The following is a 26134-nucleotide window of genomic DNA, read 5'->3' on the forward strand; positions in this document are numbered from 1 at the left end:
CCCTACCCCTTAATGCCAGTGATTCATTAGTATTAAATGTTGCTTCTCCCAAGGTGACTCAGTCATGAAGGCCTTTTGGTTAACAATTGCCTGGTGAGCAAAAACAGCTGTTGTAATTAACAAAAACAAGGTTAAGATTAATATATTCTAAGGAATGCAAAGCTGAACCTGGCCATTTAATAGACAAGGTGGCAAAGAACTCTTCTAGTGATATAAGCATATATTTTCCCCCTGGATTCTTTATTTTACCGTTTTATTTCACTTCTGTACAAAATAAAATATTTGGAATTTATACTCCCATACATTAAGTACGTTTGCTTTCCTGTTGAAAAGGAGTTGATAACTGAGAAGTTGTTCACTGTGATGTTACAGGATATACAGCATACTGTAAGTATTTATGATGAAAATAACAAATGCATTTGGGTTCCCATTCTTAAATCCAGAGAATGAGGTGTTGGGATATGTATACTCTTTAACTTCAGGAAGTCAAGCAGTCTTTCGAGTGGGAATTAGCTCTGTGGTGAATCAGGAAGTGAAAAACGTAAGGAATATTGCTGTTTTCCTTATGCTAACTTTCTTGTTCAGTTTTGGTAGAAAGCAACTCCTGTGGGGTTTCTTTTTAACCATTGTCACATGGAATAAGGAACATGTGGATTGTTTTCCTGTATGAATTGAGCTATACATTTTATGGATTGTTTATAAATACAGGATAACTTTATGGTTATCTGAACATTTAAATCTGAATGGATTATTTTTAGGTCCTCTGGTGAGATTTAATGTGCTCCTATAGCTCGAAAGCTGTAAGATACTTGACCGTATTAGGTCCATCTCATGCTACCCTTGCTGAAGTACTTAACCTGTCCCTGTTGCTCCAATGATCAGTTCTTTGCAAGGAGGAGGTGAAAATACTCCAATACAATATCCAGTTACAGAGGAAAGTGTTTAGAAAGTCACAGAATATTCAGCCCTGCAAGGAGGTTGTCTAGTGCATAACAAATCATATATTGAGGGTTGGATGGTCTAAGCCTCTGTAGCTCAGAAATAAGTCTGTAACATTAATAGGTGGGCTCCTCTCTGGAGGCTGAATCTGAACAATAGTGTGTGTTTGTCAAATGTGTACAGCGAAGACATTATGGCTGCTTTACAAGTCTCCTGTACTGCACAAATTGGAAGCTAGCTGCTGTAGCAAATCTGCCTCTCTCAGAATGGACCTTGACATGAATTTCAAGTTTGAGTGTTGCCAGGCTGTAACAGCGATAGATGCAATCAGGCAGCCATTTTAGACATGGTTCTCTTGAAACCAGCTGAACTAATGAGTTACTGTCAAATGAAATAAAAACCTGGGTACGTTTTCTGAATGCTTCAGCACAGTGTATCCTAGGGGTCTTTTCATGTCAGGTTTGTGGAGAAGGGATTCACTGGAATGGGAATGCAAGGAAAGGCTAAACATTCAGCAAGATCAATGACTAAGATTTTGTCTAAATAAATGTTTCTTAATGTCCTCTATTGTTGCAATACCAGTGTAGTACCTCTGCTAATGCTAGGTGTGATGGGAGCACTAGTGTAGACCAGTTGCTACCATCCCATCATCACAGACCTTTTCTAAGAAATATTAGACAACCTTGTGGTAAAAATGCTAGTGGACGCAGCCTGTCTGTATGAGAACTGGGCTAGCAGTAGTGCAATCTTTGGAGATTTTAAGAATAATGCTAGCATAAACAGCATGGCGTGGACCTCAGTCACCACCTTTTGGAAGGAAAGATGTGCAAGTCTATAGCAACCACTAAAACTCTTCAAAAATAGTATAAAATAGATTTGTCATTGGGGCTGGAAGCTTTGTCTCTTTGAAGTCACAACCACCAAGTAAACTACCTCCTAAATGAGAAACCAGAGTTCACAAGCTTTGAATGGGTTCAATACAAGAGAACAGAATAATCATCAGCTCAGTTAGGACTATATTAAATATCCCATAATGCAGGACACTTCAGTGGGGAGGGATTAAAATGCATCTATCCCTTTGTGAACCTGCTGATAGGGCTACAGAGTAACTGGTCTTTCTTCAACATGTTTATGAAAGGGTGCTAAATGGACTGGGTAAGGGAAATTGTCTGAATTCAGAATCTGGAAAGGATAATGATCAAACAGTTTTTATGTGGGACACACAATAGGATCCATGTGTGACTTTTCACAACAGGCCACAAAAACTTTTCTACTTGCAACTGTATGTCTTTTTGTTGTTCGTTCCCGGTAGGTAAGAACTTGATACATATTGAGAAACATCTCTCAACTTCCAACCTCAAGCGCCATGTCAATAGGAAGAACTAGATCTTGGGATGTAAAGAGGTGCTCTAGTTCTATGTTGCCAAATGAGTCCAGACTCTTAAAGTGATGTGATCACCCAGTGTCATAGCTAAAAAGTTAAGAACCATGTTTGTTTCAGCCAGGGTGTTTGTTAGGATCATGGAACCCTTATCTCTTCAGTTCTCAGCCAGAACTTGGGTTCCACAAGTATCAGTAGGAAGACATAGGTGATCTTCCCATTTCAGATCTAGGAGAAAATGCTCATCACAACATTCTCTTCTCCTTCATTCAAATAATGGTAATTCAGGGTTTGATCAGTGGTGCTGTCAATAGATCAACTTCCACTACTCCTGAAATATTTGAACTGCTACTCTTTGATCTCAGAAATATACATCTGGGTCGATTATCAATTGATTTAGTCTGCTATTGTCTTGTCTCTTTCCTATTATGTGGTCATTGGGGATGTTCGGTTGGACACTTACCTCTCCTGCACTTGAGGGGTTCCCTGACGAAGGGTTTAGTTTATGTACATAGGGCCATGTTTGCCTTTGTCTAACTGGGTCAGCTGTCGGGATTGAAGGGTGTTCAGCCTCAAACATGAACTACATTCACATCACTGCTCTTAGATTTTCCTGAACATTCTCTACACCAAAGTTCAACTGAGTCCAATGGGAGCTTTGCCTGAGTAATAGGGTGACCAGACAGCAAGTGTGAAAAATCGGGACAGGGGGTGGGGGGCAATAGGAGCTTATATAAGAAAAAGACCCAAAAATCGGGACTGTCCCTATAAAATCGGGACATCTGGTCACCCTACTGAGTAAGCACTGCCAAACTTTGGCTAAAATGCTGGTGTACCCTACAAGAGTGAAGTCTTTCCTACAGAAATGAAGTAGGCTTATGGATATAAATGGTCAACCTTTAACATTTTCTTCCATTTTTAGTTTGCAAAGTATTCTGTATTCTTGAAATGGGAAACATCACTGGAATCACTAATCTCGCTCAGCTTTTTAAATGTGACTGTTACAAACGCTCATTTTAAAATGGGGATGGGAATATACAAATAGATGGAAACCAAGTTATTTGTGAAATTTTGTGTGAATTTAACACATTTTTACAATAAAATAATCAAACATTTAAATTCAATTGTGCATATTTGTTTAAGGATTTTTTTCAGCATGTTGTCTTAAAGATTGTCTACATTTTATGGGTCTACCAGCTTCAAGTTTTGTCATGTGAATATCTGACTGAGTGTGGTGATCAATTAAAGCAAAATGGGGGGGTCAGATTTGAGAAAAATCTAAAATTTGCTGGACAATGACAAGTTGTCTACATTGTACTTTCTTCTGTGGTTGAGAAGGGACAGTGCTTGGATATAGAAAACACACAAGGGATGTTTTATTCAGGATGATGAGCATACATTGACTCTGTAGCTCCCTGGTTTTCTGGTTCACAGACCGACACACAGTTTTGAGCTGTGCAGTGTTACCAAACAGTGTCTGCCTGCATTACACAATGGTGGAATAGATTGCTAACTAAATGCTAGCATTTGCTAAATAAATCACACCCACAATCCTCAGAATTAACCTCTACACTTGTGTGTTAGATTGTGTAGAAATATATTAAAGCCAATTTGTTGATGCAATCCTAAAGTTGTACAAATCAAGGCAACCGGAGAGATTCATTTTTAATTTCCTTTAAAAAAAATCTCTTCTTTAAACCCTGGTTCCTTATTTCTACATTAATTCTGGACCATGCAATGCATAATTATCAAAGGATTTGCTGGTAGAGGATTTTCTTGTATTAGCTTCTTATATCAGGCAGGTATTTAAATGTGAATATTAGCAATATAATACGTAAAGTCAACTGTAAAGGGAGGATTAACACCTGATTTAATGACTGGATATACATAACTGAATGTGAAAGCAAGTTATTGGGTCCATGGAAGAGCTGGATTTAGACCATCGTCAGGTTATGCAAAGTGACTGTTCCTAGTGAGTCAATTTAAAAACTATTCTTTGGACTGTAAGGCTGTGTATAAATTACGTCTGCCCTCTAGTGGAATTATAGGGAAAGTACTGTGCAACTATTAATCTGATTAATGTTCAGGTAAGATTGTCTCTTGCTCTACATGCCTGCGCAGGGGAGTAAAGGAGCATGAGGCACCTCATTAACTCCATGCACAGGCTACCTAAATTGTGGATCACATCATAAGAATGAGAACAGTCTCCAGGGAGCCACTATTGCTCATCCCATGCCAGTGAGTGAGGAGTGGGCAGGGACAGCCAGAGCTGAGGTGATGTGGAAGCAGAAATAGTCTGCTAATGAGTTACATTAGTATCAGACCCCTTTTCCTCTGGACCAAGAGGAGGACTCAAGGGGAGAGATGTAACACAGTCATAATTCCCGCCTCTGACTGCCCCTGACTCCAGAAAGATTGTTAAATCACAATCAGGCACTTAAATCACATAGCAACAGCCATGTGTAATGCTTTCTAACATCTCTGCTTGGCTAAGAGACTCTGCCCCACCCTAGTAGACAAAGACCTGGTGCATTTATTCATGCATTCGTTGCCTCTTGTCTGGATCACAGCAACGTGATACACCTGGGCAAGAAGCCTTCAGCACTTAGAAAATTCCAACTGGTACAAAACACTGCAGGACATCTCAGCAGCACAGGCTACCATGAGCACATGACACATGTCCTCTGCTCTCTACACTGGCTTCCCACAGAATTTCCAATTAAGTTCAAGGTCTCTGTCCTTATCTTCAAAGCTCTCCCTGGCCTAGGTCTAGGATACCTAAAAGACCATCCAGGATGAAGACAGCAGTCAGCAACTTCACTACTCGGAACAATAATAGTAAAGCCCATCTGTATGGGAGAGAGAACTTTCTCCGGGGATGGGCCAAAACTGTGGAATGAGTTCTCTCAGAACTAAGGAAACATCACCACTTTCCATTTCATATGCAGGGCATATATTTTTTTGACCTTGCTTCTCTAACATATACATAGCAACAGGTATATTTAATTTTAAAATGCTCTCAAAGCCTATCAAAACAAGACACTCCACTGCATATGCTTTTTGTCTGGGGATGAGATGAGAACGAACATAGGAAGGATGTAGTCATGTTGCTTAATGCACTATTCTAAGGCACTAGGATACTACAGTCATGAGCGCATTCTATAAATGCCTATATAGAATAGAATTTGTAAGATGTCCATTGCTATTAGTGGGCACACTTACACTGTTTTAAAAACCATATACTGTAAATTAATACAGCTAAGCAGACACAATGCCAACTAATATGGTCTCAAAATAGAACAAAAAATAACCCTCTAACTCCAAATCCTGCCCCAACACCTCCTCAACAGAAACCTGAGTAAATGACCGCACTGCACCTAAAGGGAGGGGGGTGTTGTCCAGGCTTGCTAGAGGAAGTCAGTTGTGCTTTATGACAGTGGTGAAGAAACAAGGTCCAACTGCTGCAAAAAGGTGGCCAGCTTTGCAGAACTGACTCACCCCCTGGGGAATGTAAGGGATGGAAGGCTTTAAAGGTTCAAACCCTGGCATTGGAAACCCCTTTCTCCATGTTATTAATCACCAAACTTCCACCTCACGTAGGATTATGAAGTTAGTGAGGGAATTTGTGCCACAATGTTTAAGCCTTAACATATTTTCCTTCCAAGCACGTGCCCGCATTTGGATGATGGCATAGTGGATTTCCTGTCTCATTTTCAGTTCAACAAAGTGCATGGGCTTGCACCAGGAGCTAGCAATGAACTCAAGGAGATGCTGCTGGTGCTATGGAGCCGTGGCATATGAGGATATGCTGGTCACCTATATGGCCCATCAGGACGGGGAAGGTGTTGTGGTACATGGCATTGGCAACTCAGCTTGCGGGAGTCCTCGACTATCCTTGCACAATGTAAGGGGAAACCGAGTTCATTTGAGAGAAGGGGGGTTCACTGACCAAATTTGGGGGGGGTGACATGTTTTGGGCTGCTATACAAAAGGCTCTTGGAAGATGTCTGGAAATGTGACTGGGTTTGGGGGAGGGGAGGCAGCCAAGCTAATGGCTGGTGCCTCCTTGTGGCCGATGTTCAGTGCAGGTACTCCATAGGGAAGGCATCCAATGACCAGATAAATGGCCTGGTAAAGGACTTAAAAAGGAGGTGCTGGTTAAAGGAACAGAACAGTGTGGGATTTGGGGCTCCTATGGTTGGAACGGCAGGGAGCCAACCCCTTTCTTATAGCTCACCTTACCCCTCCTACAAGGTCCCGGGGGCAATGTATTTTCTGGAAGGAGCTGGATGGAAAAAGAGGGGGAGCTGGTGGAAACCCCCTGGGTAATTACGGAATATACATGGGGTTACCTGCACTGTACACTTTTATCTCCCGGGTAGTGCCAGACATCTAATAATGAAGTTGTGGTCTGATTAAATCCATATCAAGTGTCGCCTGTCCAGATAGGCCTTAAAATATATGCTTGGGGTCAGTTAGGCTTGCCAAATGAATAAGGGAAGCCCATTCTAGAGTAAAAAAGCATCCACTGAGGAGGCTCTGCATTTCACCCCAAGACTAACATATCAGTGAGGAATCATTAGATGACTTCAACTGTTAGGATGAAATGGGGGGAAATGGCCTTTTGGCCAGCCAGCACCTATACATTGCCCAATACATTTATTTATACTTAAAAACTAAGCTAAGCTTGTTCTTTTGCATTCAAATTATTAAAGATTCATGTGAGACTGATACACACTTTCTTACTCCCTTTTGAGCTTTAATTGAGTCAAAGTGGTGGTATGCCAGAGTTTTAATTGGCATGGTGCAATTTCTTGCTTTCAACAAATAAACAAATATGCTATAAACAGCACATTCATCATCTGAGGAGGAAGACAACTTTAAACTGAGCAAGATTATTAATCAATGTAAAACACTGAGCAATGTCAGAAAGCTTTCATAAGAATCAACACCCTAGGCTCAACAGTATTATTTTACCTTACTGAGGTCAAAGGTCTAAATGATTCCATTTAGAAAATGGTCTCTAAATTTTTGAATGATCCCATTCAATGTGACTTAGTTTCTACTGTATATTCACTTTACTCAATTTTTAAAGATACTATTGAATCAAAGATGCAAAGACCATTGTAGTCATGAACTACATATTTTAACAAAATACTTCAATGCTTAAAAATTGTTTTATAGTGTTGCCATGAAAAACTCAGGTAACAATTTGCTGCTTTTTTATTACAAAGCAAATCTCAAATGTAGAATCATGTTTACTAGAATCCAACCTGAATTGCTCTCCCTCTCACATCCTGCTCAGATTATTTATACATGGAACCCTTTTCCCCATCATATTAACTCTCAGAAAATTTTTTGAAATATAATTTATTTGGGCATTATTTCTGCTAAAGAATATCACTTTGTGCTAACATGTATTGAATAGCGTGTTCAAACACTAAACTTCTCAGCTATTTTATAGAATATTCTAGATTAGGCAATCTTCATCCACCACCTCCACCCATAATTATGACTCTAAATTTGCTATCATCTGCATATGTAATGACCTTACCATATGCATTCTAGCTTGGTCTAAAATCATTAATAAAACTGTGAAAGTAATAGCCCTATGAAACTCATTACAAAATTCTATGAAGAATGTAAACCTCTGATCTAAATGCTGTGCATTTTCACTAGTAACAAATTATTTCTACATATTAATACCTCATCAATATTTGATACATCTTTTTACATCCTTTCTCCTTTAATGTTGGTGCACAGGGTGGAAACTAGTCTCTTCCATTCCTCTGTCATTTGTTTTATAAAATACTACTGGTGAAAGATTATGAAAGCTTTCTGAAAATCTAGTTATGGGTAAATATTTCATTTTAAGACCTAGTTTTCTTTTCTAACTTGGTCAAAAACACAAAGAAAATCTCACTCCTCTCACCCCTGTAATGATATATTTTTATAATAATAGTTATGCTTCAGATATGAGCTTATGCTGCCATCTAGTGAAAACATGGTGCAAGTTGTTAACAGACATAGAACAATTGTACATATCTGCAGAGCCAAACTTAATTATGGCTTTTCCTAACTTTGGGGTACTTGACTTTGAAACCTTAATGTTCTCTGAAAATATTTTTGTGTAATTTTCTAGGGTTGTTGTTTGTTTGCTTTAAAAAAAATGAAATTCGATCATGTGTTGACACCCACGTGGTTCATCAGTGTATCCACCACCCTCATCTCTGGCACTTGAGCTAACAGACTAAATTCTAGCAGTAGTAGATTGCCATCCTCTATGTGGACCAGCCCTAAATAGGGATGGGACACTTTGCCAGTGGATTTCACAGATATTCACTGAAACCAGGGGAATGGTGAAACTTTGGAATCTTGGGTTCTATTCTAGGGTTTGGAGGGGAGAGTCCTTTACTAGCCACAGACTCTTCTGGCCTGTTTCTCCCCTGCCGCCCCCGGCTCCTAGTCCCAGGTTCCATCTCTTTCCCCTCTGCCAGCTTCCAGACCTAGGCTCACCCTACCATAGTTCCTTGTCCCAATCTCCTCCTCCTGTCCTGGAGTGACACAGCAAGACAGGGCCGTAGCAACAAAGAACGTGGCCCCCTCCGAATGGTGGCCCCCTCCGAACATATGTCCGGGCGGGGCCCCTTACAATGCAGAAACTGGAATGCGGTATTTATTTTGCCACTTTTAGGGGCCCCCTTCCTTGTGGGGCCCCCTCCGGTCGGAGGGTACGGAGGGCGCTCACTACGCCTCTGCAGCAAGAATTAGTTGGATTCTAGGAGAAGAGATCCTGGCCTAAGCAGTTGGGTCAGTAAGACTGCTTAAAGCATGTGCTGAGAACTTTTGCTTTGAATTTAATGTGGTTTAAGTTAGGCACCACTTGTATTTTAATTTTAATTGTCTTGCAACCACTTCTGACTCTTATGCCTCTGTACTTGTACTCACTTAAAATCTATCCTTTGTCGTTTCTAAACTTGTTTTATTGTTTTGTCCAACCTAGTGTGTCTAAACTAAAGTATCTGGAAACTCCATTGGGGGGGTGGCAAGTTCCGTGGATATTATTTATCTAAAGAAATAACGGACCTGACATAACTTGTATTATTCAGAAGGCTCAGAACTATAGGACAAATATTTCTGGGGGGAAATCTAAGAGTCAGGGTGTGCTGGGGTCACCCTGACGTATAGCCACGGCTGGTGATAGCCATAGTATAACCCAGGTGTGGCTGGCGGGCTACAGTTACACACATACACAGAGAGTGTGACTTGCATGTTGGAAGGATGTTTGTGATCAGTGCAGGTGGGAGTTACTTCAACAAGGCATTTCACAGATGCCTAGGTCCAGACTTGGCATGGCCCAAAACAGCTCAGAGCTGCAATTGCAGGGGAAGTTCTGCTCATCCCTGGGCTGGAATAGGCTCTACGCAAACTGAATCTCTGTGAATATAGCTACTAAAATGTAAGAAGTCTTTGAGCATGTGCAACCTTTATTTTTTTCAAGGGCTTATACCTTGGATTTTTAAGGGTTTTCATGTGGCGGCAAAAGGCCATCCTCTCCCACAAAGGCTACTCCCACCCACATTTGAAGTCCCTGTTCCAAAGAATGGAGTGCTAGACTTGTTCAAAAAAGGTCTCTCTTTGTTTTGCTCATTAAAAACAAACAAACAAACTTATTTTTCCCTAGCCTCATTCATAGAAATGGCCTCAACTATTTTGGCTGAAATGTCAAAAGAAAAGATCTGTCACAAAACTAAGACTATTGGAGAATGAAATCCCCCCACCCCCCATTTCCTTATTTCACTGCCAGTTTCATACAATTTCTCACTTGAAATGTTTTGTTTCCTCATGAGATTGAGTGCAGTTTCTACAATATTTGCAGATGAAATTTCAGCATGCTATGGACTTGTCGAAATGAAGGGCCCAATCCTACAATCTCTACTGTGTCAAAACTCCCTTGGAATTCATTTGAAGGGATACTGAATTCTCATTAAGGTGAAGGACTGAAGGCCTAATAGTTAAACTGTGCTACACTGGCAAAAATGCATTTTGAATTAATCATTTCCTCATTTTAGGGCTCTTGGCCATGATTTGACAAGGCACTTAAGTACATACCTATCTTTGAGCATGTGAGTAGCACTACTGTAGCCAATAGGCTATTCATATCCTTAACACTAAGTGCCTACTTAGTTGCCTTGCTGAATCAGGATCTTAAAGAGATGCCATTGAATTCCAGCCAGGCTCTTAGGCAAAAGTGGGTACAAAAACAAACCTTAGTTGAAACCCATTTTGCTCTTCATCAGAGCACCATCTTCTCAGCCTCCTTCCACTTTTTCTGACTTTGAGCAATACTTTTTAAAGAGAGATTTTTTTCTCCTCTTTGTGAGCTGTGTGAGTGTCTTTTCTGGCTAAAGCAAGCAAGGTTTTGTCCTGATTTTTTTTGCATCCTTTGAACAGTCTGGCCTGCTGCTAAAAATCCGTGCTCAGAGAGAGGGTTTAGTGCTTTACTGGGAACTGTACTGATCTACCAAATGAGCTAGGAGGCATTTGTTCTTCTACAAGGGAAAAGAATTAGTGGGACCTAATCATCAGTAATGGAAATATTGGCAAGTGTTCTCTTTACAGTTAATCCTGATGGTATAGATGACACTATGACAAAAGGGAAGAGAGCCTGCTGTAGTGGAAACATGTCTGACTACTTCTGTTAATTTGCCGTGATCATAGACCTTCTACCAGGAGCAGAACAGATGGAAAAGTACGTGAAAATTATCAAGATAGGACTTAGCTATGGTATATTGTTAATTAAAACTTGTTAAGAGAACCAATTTAAAGTACTACTTTGAACACATTAGTCCCTTCTGATTATTATTAGACCTAGAGAAAGACAAAAATAACTCTTATGACCACATATGCACTTTATCTTCTAGTTCCTTCCCATAGTTATTGCTGGATCGTTTGCAAGCAATGAGTGAATGGTTTATGTCAGGGGTTGGCAACATTTGGCACGCGGCTCGCCAGGGTAAGCACCCTGGTGGGCCGGGCCAGTTTATTTACCTGCTGACACGGCAGGTTCGGCCGATCGCGGCCCCCCTGGCCGTGGTTCGCCGTCCCGGGCCAATGGGGGTGGCGAGAAGCGGCGCGGGCGAGCAATGTGCTGGCTGCGGCTTCCCTGCCGCGTCAGCAGGTAAATAAACTGGCCCGGCCCGCCAGGGTGCTTACCCTGGCGAGCCGCGTGCCAAACGTTGCCGACCCCTGGTTTATGTAATTCCAATTGTGAAAGAGAACCTGTTATTTTTCTTCAATATTTGGATTCAGATTTTCCCTCCCTGTCCCCTGGAACTTTGTGATATGTAACACAGACCTTAACTAGGAGTGGCTACCTCTCAAAAGAGGCAAAATTCTAGTTTGATTCAAAATCTGAACAACTGTCCAAGTTACTGTACATCAATCCTTCACTCACCTAATTTGTATTCCTCCTTCTCTCCCAGCGCCCACTGTCTATAATGAGTTTAGGATTATGGCCTTAATCACAAGATGTTTGTTAAGGCAAAGGTCCAGTGACCTTCCTCTATCTCAAGTCTTCCGGGGTGGCTGACTGGCCTTCTTTCCCTTCCCACAGACTAGTCAGCTACCTTCCAAAGCCTCTGGAGAAGTAGCAAGTTGCCATCTTGGAATGTGAGGAGTCATATCTGAGAGCTGGAGTCTTACCCTTCCATGTCCCAAGAGACCTGAGTATATTACCGTGAAGCAGCAATAACTTTTGCTTGATCATATAAAGTGGTGTTTAAGAAAAAAATGAAGTTAAGAGAAATCGTTGCGAAGCCACACTTCCATCTCCCTCTCAACAAAAATAATTCTAAAATATTTCACGCTTAACATAGCTGTATGGGTTAGTTACAAAATCGCTTACCTAAAGAGAGTTTGTACATTTACAATAGTCTTGGCATCTGCCATATAGTCTTCCTCAGCACTCATAGTACTTTCCTTGTCCACAACCACCATGTTGGCAGCGAAGGTCACCCCACATCTTAGCAAATCATCTAGGCTGTTGTAAAGAGGAACAGAATTAAAAACCAATATAAATACATGGCAGGATAAGTATGAGTTAGAAAAACTCAACTGCAACACCTGGGAGCTCATCAATCTTACATTTGATTCCTACCACTTGGTGGTGATCTCTGAAGGCACTGTAACTATCAGCTTCATGTAAGTGTTTTGGTAGAACAGAGACAATGTGAATAATAATTATAATGTTCTTTGAAGTAAAATAGAATCCTGCTGGTAGATTGCCGAGGATTGCTTGTCCTTCTCCATTCATTAAAATAATGTTGGTAAAATTACACTACGCTGCGCATGTGTATATGTATTAATTCCCCTTCTCCTACAAGGTCTTCCACAACTCATTACATTGTCATTATCTGTTTCATATAAATGTCTTGCCTCCTACACAAAAGTACCTTTTCATATATCAAGGGCCTTCGCACAGAGGCAGTCGGATATGCTGATTTTCTAGCTTCTCATCTCATAGTCCTTCACTGGCTCCCTATTCTCCCTCCTACTGAAGGATCACTTTTGCACAAGGGTAGATTTCCAGAAGCAGCAGCAGCAGCATTACACAGGCAAGAGCAGGAATCAAGTTACTTTCAGAGCTTCCCACACAAATTTATGTAGTGGGAACTGCCAAAGGATTCCCTTTTCCAGCCCAAGGGATAAGGCCAATGTCTCTTGGAAAAAGACAAATCAAAATTCATACTGATACACATTCACTGGAAAACATGGTTTCAATATTTTGAATGTACATCTAAATATTTTTTAGCTCCACAAGTGTTTACAAGAAAACATAACATGTATTTATGTGAGTTTGTTGTGTATAGTTAGTCTCGAATGAAGGCGGAACAATATTTAGCTCCTGATTTTTTTCCCTTATCTAAAATGTGCTATATAAAACACACATCTATAATAAAAACAGGCCTTGAAAATCCAATTAATTTATACTCTCTTCTGCCCCATTTAATAAATACTAAACAGCCACCTCAGTTTATGCTCCCCTCCCCAATAAATCCATTTAAACTAAGCCCAGAACCTCTTCTCCAGGATGGTGGTAAAGTTGCTGCCCTGCTACCCTGGCTCTCCTCATAACATAAAGGAGGTTCTTCTCAGCCATTCAGGTGCACCTCCTCTTACACCTAGGTGCTTTGTGTCTCTCATTCTTTTTTCTTTTAAATAGAATTTTTTCCTTGGCAAGAAGGCTGAGCCAACACTGTTACTTTCACTAAAGGTGAGGGGAGATGACAGAAACACTGGCCCAAGCACCACTGGGCCTTTAACGGGCTGTAAGCGAAGGAAACAAGCAACCTGTGCACTACTAAAAGCCTGTCTACATGGGAAAGTTTTACCAGTTATAGTGATAATTTATACTAGTATAAACCCCCTCCCCCCATGAGGCTACTCTCATATGGGAATAAGAGTGTCTATGTGGCAAGTTATACTGATATAATCATATAGGTTCAAATTTGAGCCTTACTGGTGAAAAAAAAGGTGGAGACAAGATCTAATTGATTTAGAAAAGGGGAAATCAGGTGCATGGGAGCAGACTGGCCTGAGACATTGCACTTCTTGTCAAAGGGGCTAGAATGGCCCTGAGATGCTGTACTTTAAAAAAAGGATGGGAGGAAGGAAGGAGACAAGTCTCTTGAGCCGCTGCTCCTTTAAGAGTAGGGGAGAGAGGAAGTGAGAAGCACAGAAGGCCAAGGTTTTAGAATAAGAAGCTGAGAAATTGTGAGCCTTCCGTACACTAGTGGAGAAGCAGGAGCAGCAGCAATGACAAAGCCCTGCAAAGATTTAGGGCCCAGGAAAGATGACTTACTGGTGGGGAGGCTGCCAAACATTAATTTATTGATGGTGCGGTGCACAAACTGCTTTGGGGGGTGCTATCCAGTATTCATTTAATAGAGCAACAGAGAATAGTGAGGGGGGATGGTTGGCCTGGCCTGTAGGGGATAACCCACCTAAGAGGGGACCCCCACAAGTGGTAGACTGAGGCCTTCAGGCCCAAGCCATGAAGGGTATTAATTTAGGTTAATACTACAGGGCCTATTTTAAATGCTTTTGCTCCTTTTCGGAGCTCATTAGCTGTAGGGTATAGCTCAAAGATTGAGTTGAGGAGACAACCTAGAGGATTGTGAGTCTATCTTTCTTTTATATGTTGCAGTGAGGGCAGCAGTCTGAATCTGTTCAAAAGATTTCCTACAACTGGGGAGGATGTGGCTTGGGACGCCAGTATATTTCAGCTTGACAAGTATGCTTAGTTTGAGGCAAATAGGCCAAATAGGTCAATTCTGGAAGCCCTGAACTTAACCAGTATTCAGCCTTGAGTGGATTAAATAACAAAGAACTACATTTCAAAAATAACTAAAATAGTGTTAAATGAAAATCAGCCATATCATCTTAAATGTCCCTGGATAATTTCTGAATTAAGCAGAGTTGGTCAAAAAACGTTCTGTGGTGTGTTTTGTTTGTTCCTCCGAATCCCACAGGCAAGACGATAGGTGGACAACCCACATCAGTGACTGGATCCCCAGAGACCACAAGCGACCTCTGGGCAGACCAAAAATGCACTGGGCCGATCCCATGACAAAACTCTTTGGTCAGAAGTGGAAAGAATGTGATCACAACATAATAGAATGGTGTGGCGTCGACTTGCATTTGTGGAGGGACAGACTAGGCCAAGCTGGACAAAAGTGAATCCCACACCACAGAAAACTTAACTTTTATGGTCAAAATTCAAATACTGAAATATTTTGGCTGAAAACCAAAATATTTCAGTTTGGAAATGCTGCCAGGGGACATCCTGGGAATTGTAGCTTGGTTTCCTGCCCTATTCTCTTCTATGGGGTAGGCTCCCTGGTCAGACTAATTCTCCCATGATACATTATTATCTTTCTTCTTGGAGAGAGAGAAAAGATGGCAAATCAGGGGAAGTCTCTGGCTATGGAGCATCATGGGAGATGCAGGCTAGCCATGAAGCCCAGCCCACAGAAGAAAATATTCCAATTTGGGGTTTTGATTAAACTGAATTTTTTAAGAGAAAGCAGACACTTTGTGGAAAAACTAAACAGTTTTGATGGAAAATGTTGACCAGTGATGATATTAAGTAATAAGACACTGGAAGAGATGATTCCTTTTTTCCAACATCGTCTTATTCATGTTCTTACTACCCATATGACAATACAACTTCCATATGTGTTTCATGACTGCTCAATACATTTTCTGCAAAACTAGTTAAAATGTAAACATATCTAGCAACCATTCCATAGATCTGATCTTCTGTCTAAAACTATACTGTGTTTCTGCTCTTACACACCATGAATCCAATCCAGTTTCCAGTGAAGCAAATAGTTTTTCTATTGTCTTTAACAGCAGTTGTATTAAGCCCTAAATGCATAAAAATTTAGAGCTGGGAGTGATTTTTTTTTTCCAATCAGTTTTTATCAGAAAATTCTAATTTGATGAAACCAAAATCATTTGTATAAAAGGTCAGTTTTGACAAGTTTCCCACTTCGATTTTGAAACATTTTCAAAAAAATTGTTGGAACACCATGTTTAACTCATTTTGAAAGGGAACATCAATTATTTTTGTTTGAAACAACTTACATTGCCAAATAAAATCTTTTTAATACTATAAATTAATGTAAAAATTGAAACAACTTGAAATTGAAACAAAATGTTTTGATTGATGTGACGGAATTATTTTTTTCAGATTTTCAGTTCACAAAAAAATTGAGGCCATGACTTTTCATCCTAACTGGGACTGGAAAATTTTTTGGAATTTCAAAGTTCTCGTTGGACGGGAAAACCATTTCCTACCCAGTCCTATGAAATTTCCAGTCTTGATTTTCACATTTAGTACATAGCTCCATGTTCTATATTAATTGGTTTTGGAGTGAGGTATAGTTGGTGATGAAAATTAATTCCATTCTATATTTAGTATTTATTGGTATGCATTTAACCTGCTCATATATCAAATTCTAATCTTTCTCCTAGCAACCTACATTTAATTCTGCATTCTACCATTGTGCTGACCTTTGAAAATATAGCCCTTGTGACTACCAATAAAAAACTGCATATAACAAAAAAGTTTTATATATATTTATGCAGGTGAGCCCTCTCTAATTTATAAACCATGTACTCTTTAATAGGCCACTTAAATGTCCCATTTAAATTATGATTTACTGTGGAATGCTGTAGTGTTCCACGTGTTAACATTTTATAAAATGTATACATATCAAGGAATAAAGAAGAAGAGTTGGGATAAGGTATTGGGGTATCCACATTTTGTGAACTGTTCTTGGAGTATTGGCTTTTTGCTTAACATTTAGTTGGATTTGATTTATGTAAAGTTAATATGATCTTGTACAGTATGTAAAAAAAGAAGCCCAAGGTCCATGCACAACACCAACCATGACTGTATCACACCTTTAAGTAAGGGAAACATTGGCCAGGCTTGCTGCTGGAAGGTAGCAGTGCTTTATGTGGGGGGGAAGGTCAGAAAGTGCTGCAAAGAGATGGAAAAAGCTTTGTGATCCATTCCCCTCCCCTGGGGAATGTAAGGGACGGAAGGCTTTAAAGGTGCAAGCCCTGGTGTTGGAAGCCTTTTCTCCATGCAGCAGGCAAGGCAGTACCCACCCTCCCTGTCCTACAGGTGTGAATTTCAGGTTTTGTTAGGACCTGCTGTGGGCATTGCATTGCTCCTTATTTAGGAGGGCTGGGAAGGAATTTTTCTCTTACCACCATATTGGCTTCGGTGGAGTGAGGGTTTTTCTTTTTTCTTTTTTGCCTTCTCCACAGCCGGTGTTAGGGAAGACCTATTATGGTGAGCACAAAAGGTGGTGGGCTATATGTCACAACTTATTTTGTAAGTGTGGGGTGGATGTTCAGTGTAGGTACTCCATAGGGAAGGCATCCAGTGACCATATAAATGGCCTGGTAAAGGACTTAAAAGGAGGTGCTGGTTAAAGGAACAAAAAGGGGGCAGTTGGGGCTCCTATTGGTACAAAAGGAAGCCAACACCCCTTTCTTACAGCCTACCTTAACACTCCTATGAGAGAAGGTGGACGGTAAGATCCAAGCCATGGGTTGGCTGGGGGACCTGGATCGAAAATGAAGGGGGGCTGGTGGAAGCCCCGAGTAGTTATTTTAAAAAAACATGGAGTAGCCTGTACTGTACACTTCATCTGCCGGGTTGTCCCAGATCTCTAATAGTCGTGGCCCGATTAAATTCATATCAAGTGTCTCCTGTCCTTCTTTTGGTATAGCCAGACAAAATATATGGTGATATATTGTAGTACAACTAGTCAGGACCACTATGGTCATTAAACACATCAAGGAAATGGCCAATTTTAAGGCTATGTCTACACAGCCACCAGTAGTAAGCCTCCCAGCCTAGGTGGACAGGTTTGGGTTAGTGGGGCTCACACTGGTGCTCTAAAAATAGCTTTGTAGACAGAGCTGTGAAGCTGCAGCTCAGGCTAGAACTTCGGCTTTTCTTCTGATGTGAGTTGGGAGACTCTCTGCTGTAGGCTGTGTAGATGTATCCTAAAAGTTCTAAGATAACTTCTATCAGTGTATTATGAATACCAGTTTGTGTTGTCTGTCACTAAGGTACATTTGTAAGTATATATGTCTCCATTTACAATAGGCTTGATCCTGAGACATGCTGAGCAGCTAGAACTGCTGTTGAAATTGTCACAATTTTACCTATCAATGTAGTCTATGGTAAATCCCCCTTTCTTCCCCCCCCCAACTGACTTCCATAGGACCAGTATTTGACAGAATAAGTATTGTAGATGCCCAAATGCCTCAGGATTGGGCCCTCTACTAGAGCTAATTTTTTGCGTTAGTGATGACTGTTTAGAAACGGGAATATACTGAAAATCTAATGACAGAGTCTCTTCTAGTCTGAGTTCTAGCCTGACTCGTCCATCAGTGATGCCATGAAATCTAGATAAGCTTTTATAAATACTTAATAGTAAAGGGCTAGGTAGAAGTAGTAGGTGATATTTTCAAAGCAGTCTAATGGTTTTAGACGTAAGTTACTGAATCTCGTAACATCCTTTAACAATCCCAGCCAGTATTCACCTAGAAATTCAATACCAAAGAAAGCATTTAAAAAGACGGCCTGATCTGCCAGTGTACTATATAAAGCAAAACCAGATAGTGACTCATTTCTGAGTGATTGAAATCCTTTGGCAGAAATTTGAAATTCCAAATTACAGCACCTTGACACAAACCATGCATGCAGGGGTATTTTTCAAGTACTATCACGACATTCAAACATGCAGTTACAAAGCACAGCACATGACAAACCACTGAACACTACAATGTTTAGAGTTCTGAGGATTATTTTACCTACTTGTCAATAGAGCCCACCATGTAGTAAACCATTGGAAACCAACAGATTGCATCCAGAAAATGCATATCTGGCCTAAGCAGCAGATGGGTTACAATGAAACACAACATCACAACAGTTGCATCTCTTCTGAAGAAACTGAATAAACTATGTTAGTTTGTTTGGAAGAGAGAGGAGGGGAAAACTAGGAAATGTTAAATAAACATTTTAATTACATAGGAAACTATATTTCTGGGCATCAACATTCAATGCTGTTTGCTTTGATCATGATGAAGAATGATCAAGTTTAAATGTGATTTACATAAAAGTTGTTAGTCTTCTAAATCAGAAACTTTATGGCACAATCATACAGCAAATGCTTTATTTAAAGAAAAATTATTGAAGACTAAAGAGGCCTTACTAAATTATATTCCAATTCATGACCGTAAACATATTATTTATGAAAATGCTGATTGGCACCAGATCCTCACCTGGTTTCAACCATTATAGTTCCATTAAAATCAATTTTACCCCAGCTATGGACCTTGCCTTATCATTTCTCCCTAAAAGTTATGCATTTCTCCCAACTGTCTGCATTTTTCTTTCCCTTCCACCCCTTCTAAAATAATAGTTAGCTACTTTTAATACTGTAATTGTTGCTTGACATACTAGGATGAAAATAAAGGTCAAAAGCTAATTTTAATCTCAAATTTCCTTATAAGAAAGGAAAGGTAAAATAGGTTTCTACTGTACTCTTTCTGTATTGTACTATAAGTCTTATACCTTTTTCTTCTGTCTTAGATACTGAAAGTACAGTGATAGCAGACGAGATTTTAATCAGCATGAAATGAGGACATATCTAAACATTCACACTACTGCAAATTGCCTCTGTTAACAAACTGCAAAAAAGATTTAAGAGAAACTAGTAAACTATAGCAAGGGATACATGCTAATTTACAGTGGGTGAAATCCTAACTCATTTGAAGTCAATGGCAAAACTCCCATTGACTTCAGTGGGGCCAGGATTTCACCCTATTGCTGTAAGATGTGAAAAGTGTGGGAGACTGATTGCAGTGACCTTATGTTTACAGTAATTCAGCTGAGTGCTTTGCACAGAACCTGCTCCAGCGGGCTAGGTCACATCTTGGTAAGAGCTTAAGCAGAGACCATAGCTTTCATTTAATGGTGAGATGGCATAATTTTATGTAAACAAAAATGGCATTTTTCAATCTTCAGCAAATATAAACTAAAAATAATAAAAGTAACATATCAGAGAGTGTAAAAAAATGAAAGCATGGGCCTGAAACCAGAGTTCAGAAAAACACTAGAGGGCACTGTACACTTTCATGTGTGTTCTTAAAGACCAGTCTTATTTGAAATTTGCTAACCATAATTTTAAAAGGATAATTTTCATAGATCTCTTCTGGTGTGTGTGTGTTTATGCTGTTCATTACTGGAATAAATAGAACTATGATATACTAACACCATTATGTACTGTCCTAGAAGAAATCTGTATTGGGGGAAGTGGAACCCACTCTGACTGATTTCAGATTCTGTAAAGTGAAACTATTTATACTAGAGATGGGACAATGGCACATACACCCAGAGGAGAGTAGGGCCTGGGATCTGATCCAGGATTCAATTTATGCAGCTGGCCTCTTTTTATCATGGTGCAGCCTAAAGGTTCCAAGTTTTTTGGTTCCAAGTTTTGTTTACCTTGGACTTATTGAAACACTGTAACATGGTCCAAAGAGGCTGCATCATGCTCACCATGTTAGGGAATTATTCTCTTCTATAGTACTAATGGGAATCAAGTGGGAAATCTGCCCTGTTTCTGTAGCTGAATGGAATACTTGGAACAGATCGTATATGCTCAGAAAACACTGCAAGGGGAGCAAGTTGGGAGGGATGAAGCATCCATGAAGCTCCTAATTGAAAATGGAAATTATATAGCTCTCTAAAGTACACAACTATTAATTTTTCAACTCCCCCTGCCCCAAATAAGCTGTGCTTGAATGGAAAGTACTCATTAAAGAAAAGGCAAATAGAAACCCCCACCCATTAAAGGTCAGGGATTTTAAAGAAAACTAAGTGAGCTAGATAAAATAAAATGCAGTTAAAGGCTTAAAATCCTAAGATTGTGCTGAATTTTAAAAATTGAGAATTTTGAACAGATATAGCAGTCCAGTCTCCCCTCACAACTGCTAGCTGATTTCCAATTTTATACAAGATGTGGGAAAACTGGCTCAGCCCAAATATTAACCAACCTGGACTGGACCCAAACTGTTCACGGGGTTTGAAATGAGTTTAGTTACACTTTATCTCACTCTACTGTTCCTGCTGTTCCTTCCTGAGGCTTCCCTTGCATTAGTGCCCCAAAATGCATGTACATATGGGAGGCCCCGTGAAGGTTTTCAGTATGCTGTGAGCTCTGTCTAGATACTATCATGGAACCCCCAGCATGAGCCATATGGGCTGAAAAAGCCCAGAACCATGGCCTGCTACTTCTGGGGGAAGAGAAAATGCTTCTTATGAGAGAGAAGAGCTTTTTTTAGCCAACTTAGGAAGACTCTTTCTTGTAAGGAAGGAAGAGAGCTCCCAGCTACACCTCCTAGACACATGTAGCTGGATGATAGACATGGAGATTCTCTAGTTAAACATCTTTCCTTGGGAGGGAGTCAGAGCCCATCCTAATAGATTTCCGTGAGTGGCAATGGTGGCTACCAAGCCTCTCTTGGAAAGTGTTCCTGCCAGAAGAGAAGACACCTTCTCCCCAACAGAAGCTTGGGGCAGAGACAGAATGATGGGGGATCATAGGATGGGGAAACTTCCAAAAGATCAAAAATAAATATTTGGTATTTCAAGTGCTTATTGGAATTGAGTTTCTGGATGTTTTGGAGTTTTACCACCTGTATACCACTTTATATTTTGTACAATACACTTTATGACTCTGGAATGAAGCCATAGAAGAGAAGTTTGGTTCTTAGTGCATACAATCTTTTTTATGATCCCTTGTTTCCCGTTTTCCTGAAACCTAAATACCACATGTTACATGTTCCATCGGCCCTTTTGGACCACACTATCTTGATCTGACCTTTTCAGACTGGAAAATCCTTCCAGACATCAGATGATTTCTATCAGTCATTGCAGAAGTAGAAGATGAATCATTACTGTGAGAGACAGCAGAAAGGAATGTCAACAGCTGTGGCACAAAAGCAGTGAGTGCACTACTTTGTGATAAGGTAAAGAGATTGTGAAATATCAGTCAGAGCATTGACAGTCATTACACTGTGAGAGAGCAGATTGCTTAAGACTGGAAAAAAGTTACTAGATTTTGACCTTTATTTCTACCCTAGTATACCAAGCAACAATTACAATGTTAAAAGTAGCCAGGTATTATTTTAGAAAGAAAAGCAGAGTGCACAGAGGGTTAAATTATGTTATGAAACTAAAAAAATATGCCCTTCATTATCTGACCTCTGCCTCCCTCCCTCCCCCAGAAACTGAAGCACATAAACAATGCAGATAAACCCTTTTTAATGTGACAAGTCAGTGTACCTGCATGACACACTCCATTTTCAGCCATCACTATAAAGCAGTGGTCGGCAACGTTTGGCACGCGGCTCGCCAGGGTAAGCACCCTGGCGGGCCGGGCCAGTTTATTTACCTGGTGACACGGCAGGTTCGGCCGATCGCGGCCCCCACTGGCCGTGGTTCGCCGTCCCGGGCCAATGGGGGCGGCGGGAAGCGGCGCGGGCGAGGGATGTGCTGGCCGCGGCTTCCCGCCGCCCCCATTGGCCCTGGACGGCGAACCGCGGCCAGTGGGGGCTGCGATGGGCTGAACCTGCCACGTCAGCAGGTAAATAAATTGGCCCGGCCCGCCAGGGTGCTTACCCTGGCGAGCCGCGTGCCAAACGTTGCCAACCCCTGCTAGAAAGGGACAGATTTTGCCTTGCCCTGGCATGGGAGTGCATAGACTGAGGTGGAGGACAGTGCAAGGAACATTTTGTCCTTCTTGTATAAGAGCCAAGAACAAATGTAATCTCTTCATGGGGGGAACACAAGAAGGAACTGTTTCCTTCTAGTGTCTCCAAAGGGCATTGGGGAGGCTATGGCACAGTTGTTCCCTATGGTACAATTCCTCCTACAGCTGTTCCTGAGGTGATGAGGATCTACGTCACCCTTAAATCAGGACTGCGACTTAATGGCACAACTGAGCCATAAGTGCATTAATGAATGTTTGTTGTTCTGTGGTTTATATGGCAATCAGTGGACAGAGATATTTCCCAAATGGCATTTACAGTCTATAGTATTGATCATCTCTGAACTAAGCAGTAATAAAAAATATGCTTAGATAGTATAGGCTCTGTCTTCTGCATTTAATTGATAGACCAGTCAAATAGTACTATAATTACTATTTACTGTGCAAACCATACGCAAACTTGTTCAGAGGCCTGAGCGGGCTTAGATCTGAGTCAGTGTCTTGAAAGGACAAACTGGCTCCTAATGTGCAGGTCAGCAGTGTGAATAAAATAGTGCTCCCCTAGGTGCTCTGTAGGCTGGGAAAAGATGGATGCAGACAGGAAACTGAGAAATTCAATCTACATCTGAAATGCAGAGAAGTTAAGATTACTTTCACATGTTAGATGCAATATTTAAATTGCAATTTATCTCCTAAAATTTTAGAATTTTAAATGATTTTACAACCTATTTTATAATTAATAGTACTCCGATTTCTCAGCTTTTCCTTATAAACCTGGTGTTACCATACTGAGAACTGTATTGTGCTAGGTCCTGATCCAACTCCCGCTGTAGTCAGTGGAAGGACTCCCATTGACTTCACTGAGAGTTATATTAGGTCCTTACTGCACAACACACGTGATATCATCCTTGTGTCCACTCTTGCTTTAAAGATGTATGTGCCACAATGTTTTTGATTTAAATTGGTCACATGATATGTGACCATCAACCACAGACAATGCACATATTCAGATTTAAACACTTATTTGTATAGTAAATTTTTTTCTTAAAAATACACTTACGGGTTATCCAGAAGTAATACTATAGGGTTGAGTTCTTTCTTTGGTCTGTAATAAGCTCTGAGTGGAACAATAAAGTTGTATAAGCCATTTCCAGCTGTCTCTGCTGCAACTATAATCAATTTATTTTTGAATCCATAGGCTTTGGCATCTTCATAGTAGTTATGTTGGCACCCCTAAAACCAGTATAGAAAACAAAAACTCAGTGGCTTTGGATAGGAGTCGATATTCAGGGATAACAATATTAGAGGTGATTTTTTACTTCCCAAGCTAAAATGTGTCAGCTGAAATGATAAAGAACTCAGTCTTGTCTGAGCTTTACAAACATCTGTTAGCAACACTGTGTGTCAGCATTGGTTGTAGCTGAACGGGTGCTGAATGCTGCTTATCTGCAAGTGCAGACAAGGACAAAATTGTGTTTGGCCACAACAAACAAACGAGCCTTGTTTAACACATGGGTCTATCCATTAATATAAACTTTTTACCTTGTCCAGTCTTAAACAACAAAATGGCACTTTTTCATGCAGCAGATGGCAAAATGTGGGAGAACTTCCAATATAAGGAGAGTAAGGAGGATAACCTTTAGCATACCTAGAAGAGTAGAGAAACAGTTCTGAATACTGTCAACAATTTAACAACTGTAGACCAAACAGGTCTAAATTTTTATTACTACTATTTGTGGAATAGCAAACAGGGGCAAGTATTAATGTATATAATCATACATAACTAAATATGAAATTAAACAAAATAAATACAACTAGTGTTTCCCATATAAACAATCAAAACAAAACAACCCCAATTTCTAATAAAGATCAAAGGACAATAGCTTGTGGCTTACAGGCATATATATAAAATTCAGTAAAATTAATAAATGGTGACATTGTAAGGGGATGATATGGGTTGTTTGTTTGTTTATTAGGCTGATAAGTTCCTCATCTAAACAACTTTAAGTGTCAGTCCACTTCCTGCTGTCTTATGGCATCAGCATGGATTTTCAGCGTAGAAAGTAGATGGATATTCAAGATATTTCTGGCTGCTACATAACACTTAAAAGTTAAGCTGATCCTAATGCTGATCAGCTGAAAAATCTAATACAATTTGTACAATTTGTAATAGCAACCTAGATTGCAGCAAAAAGGATTAATTCCAAGAGTTTAACCCTTTTCTGATTCCTACTAGAAATTTATATGCATGAGAATATCAACAGTTATACTGGCGGGAGAATAGATGGGCTATAAATCCTTATACTTTAGGGTGTAAACAAACTGACAAGTTTAGGAAGAAATTTCTCTTATTGGCAGTTAATTCCATGATTCTCCACTACAGATTTTCTTTCTTTTTCCTTTGAGGCAGCTGGTAGCAGTTTGAGGTCCGTGGAGGGTCATGGGAGTTGTCATGCTCCAATCTTCCACCCTGCAGCTTGTAGACAACAGCTGGTACAGACCCAAAAACCCAAATTGAGGCACAAGCCCCACCCCTATGTTTTGACTGGGAGAGCTCCAAGGCTCCTGATTGGGCTGCTGCTCCTATTTAAGTTAGAGGAGGAAACTGGGGCCTGGTCTACACTGGGGGAGGGATCAATCTAAGTTACGCAACTTCAGCTACGTGAATAACATGAATAATGTAGCTGAAGTTGACATACTTAGATCTACTTACCGCGGTGTCTTCACTGCGGTAGGCCGACTGCTGACGCTCCCCCATTGACTCCGCCCATGCTTCTCGCTCCGATGGAGTACCGGAGTCGCTCGGTGGTCGATTTATTGCGTCTTCACTAGATGCGATAAATTGACCCCCGCTGGATTGATCGCTCCGGAGGTAAGTGTAGACATGCCGAAGTTGTCCATACAACCGGACTTCGCACTTTCATGGACTCCTGGTTTTGTGATTACGTGTTCCTGCCTTCTGATTCTGACCTTCCAGTTTCCTGACTGTTGGTAACAGACTCTTGATCCCTGTCCTCTGTTTAGTCTCTTGATTCTGATTTCCTGGCTTTCCAGCTTGGCCTGATTCTTGGTAATTGGCTCCTAGATCCTCAGCGCAGGCCTGATGCTAACTCCTAGGCCAGTTGACCCTCACCCTGTCCCTGACACAGAGACAGACAACAAACTGGACTAGAAAGACCACTGATTTAATCCAGTATGGCAATTTTTTTATTCCTGTAAGTAATCCTTTTGAGTTAGGGTTACCATATTTCATCAAGGAAAAAAGAGGACGGGAGGAGCCCCGCCCCTGTTCTGCCCTAGCCCCGCCCCCGTCCTGCCCTAGCCCCGCCCCTTCCACTCCCCGCCCCCCTCAGAAACCCAACCCTCCCCCTGCTCCTTGTCCCCTGACTGCCCCCTCCTGGGACCCCTGCCCCTAACTGCCCCCCAGGACTCCACCCCCTACCTAAGC

The 26134-nt window shown here is 40.7% G+C and overlaps 1 protein-coding gene across 1 annotated transcript in view; it reads right to left on the reverse strand.

The window, feature by feature from the left end:
- Positions 1 to 26134, reverse strand: part of LOC113407282 (potassium channel subfamily T member 2-like) — a 299061-nt gene that overhangs the window by 35314 nt on the left and 237613 nt on the right. The window contains exons 20-23 of the mRNA XM_026655611.2: positions 24229 to 24334; positions 23747 to 23919; positions 18729 to 18800; positions 12228 to 12362 (exon numbers count right to left, since the gene is read on the reverse strand). Coding sequence (XP_026511396.1) covers positions 12228 to 12362; positions 18729 to 18800; positions 23747 to 23919; positions 24229 to 24334 — 486 coding nt within the window. The remainder of the gene's footprint in view (positions 1 to 12227; positions 12363 to 18728; positions 18801 to 23746; positions 23920 to 24228; positions 24335 to 26134) is intronic.

This window comes from Terrapene carolina, unplaced genomic scaffold, assembly GCF_002925995.2.
Source record: "Terrapene carolina triunguis isolate 2854851 unplaced genomic scaffold, T_m_triunguis-2.0 Scaffold210, whole genome shotgun sequence".
Taxonomy (NCBI): Eukaryota; Metazoa; Chordata; order Testudines; family Emydidae; genus Terrapene; species Terrapene triunguis.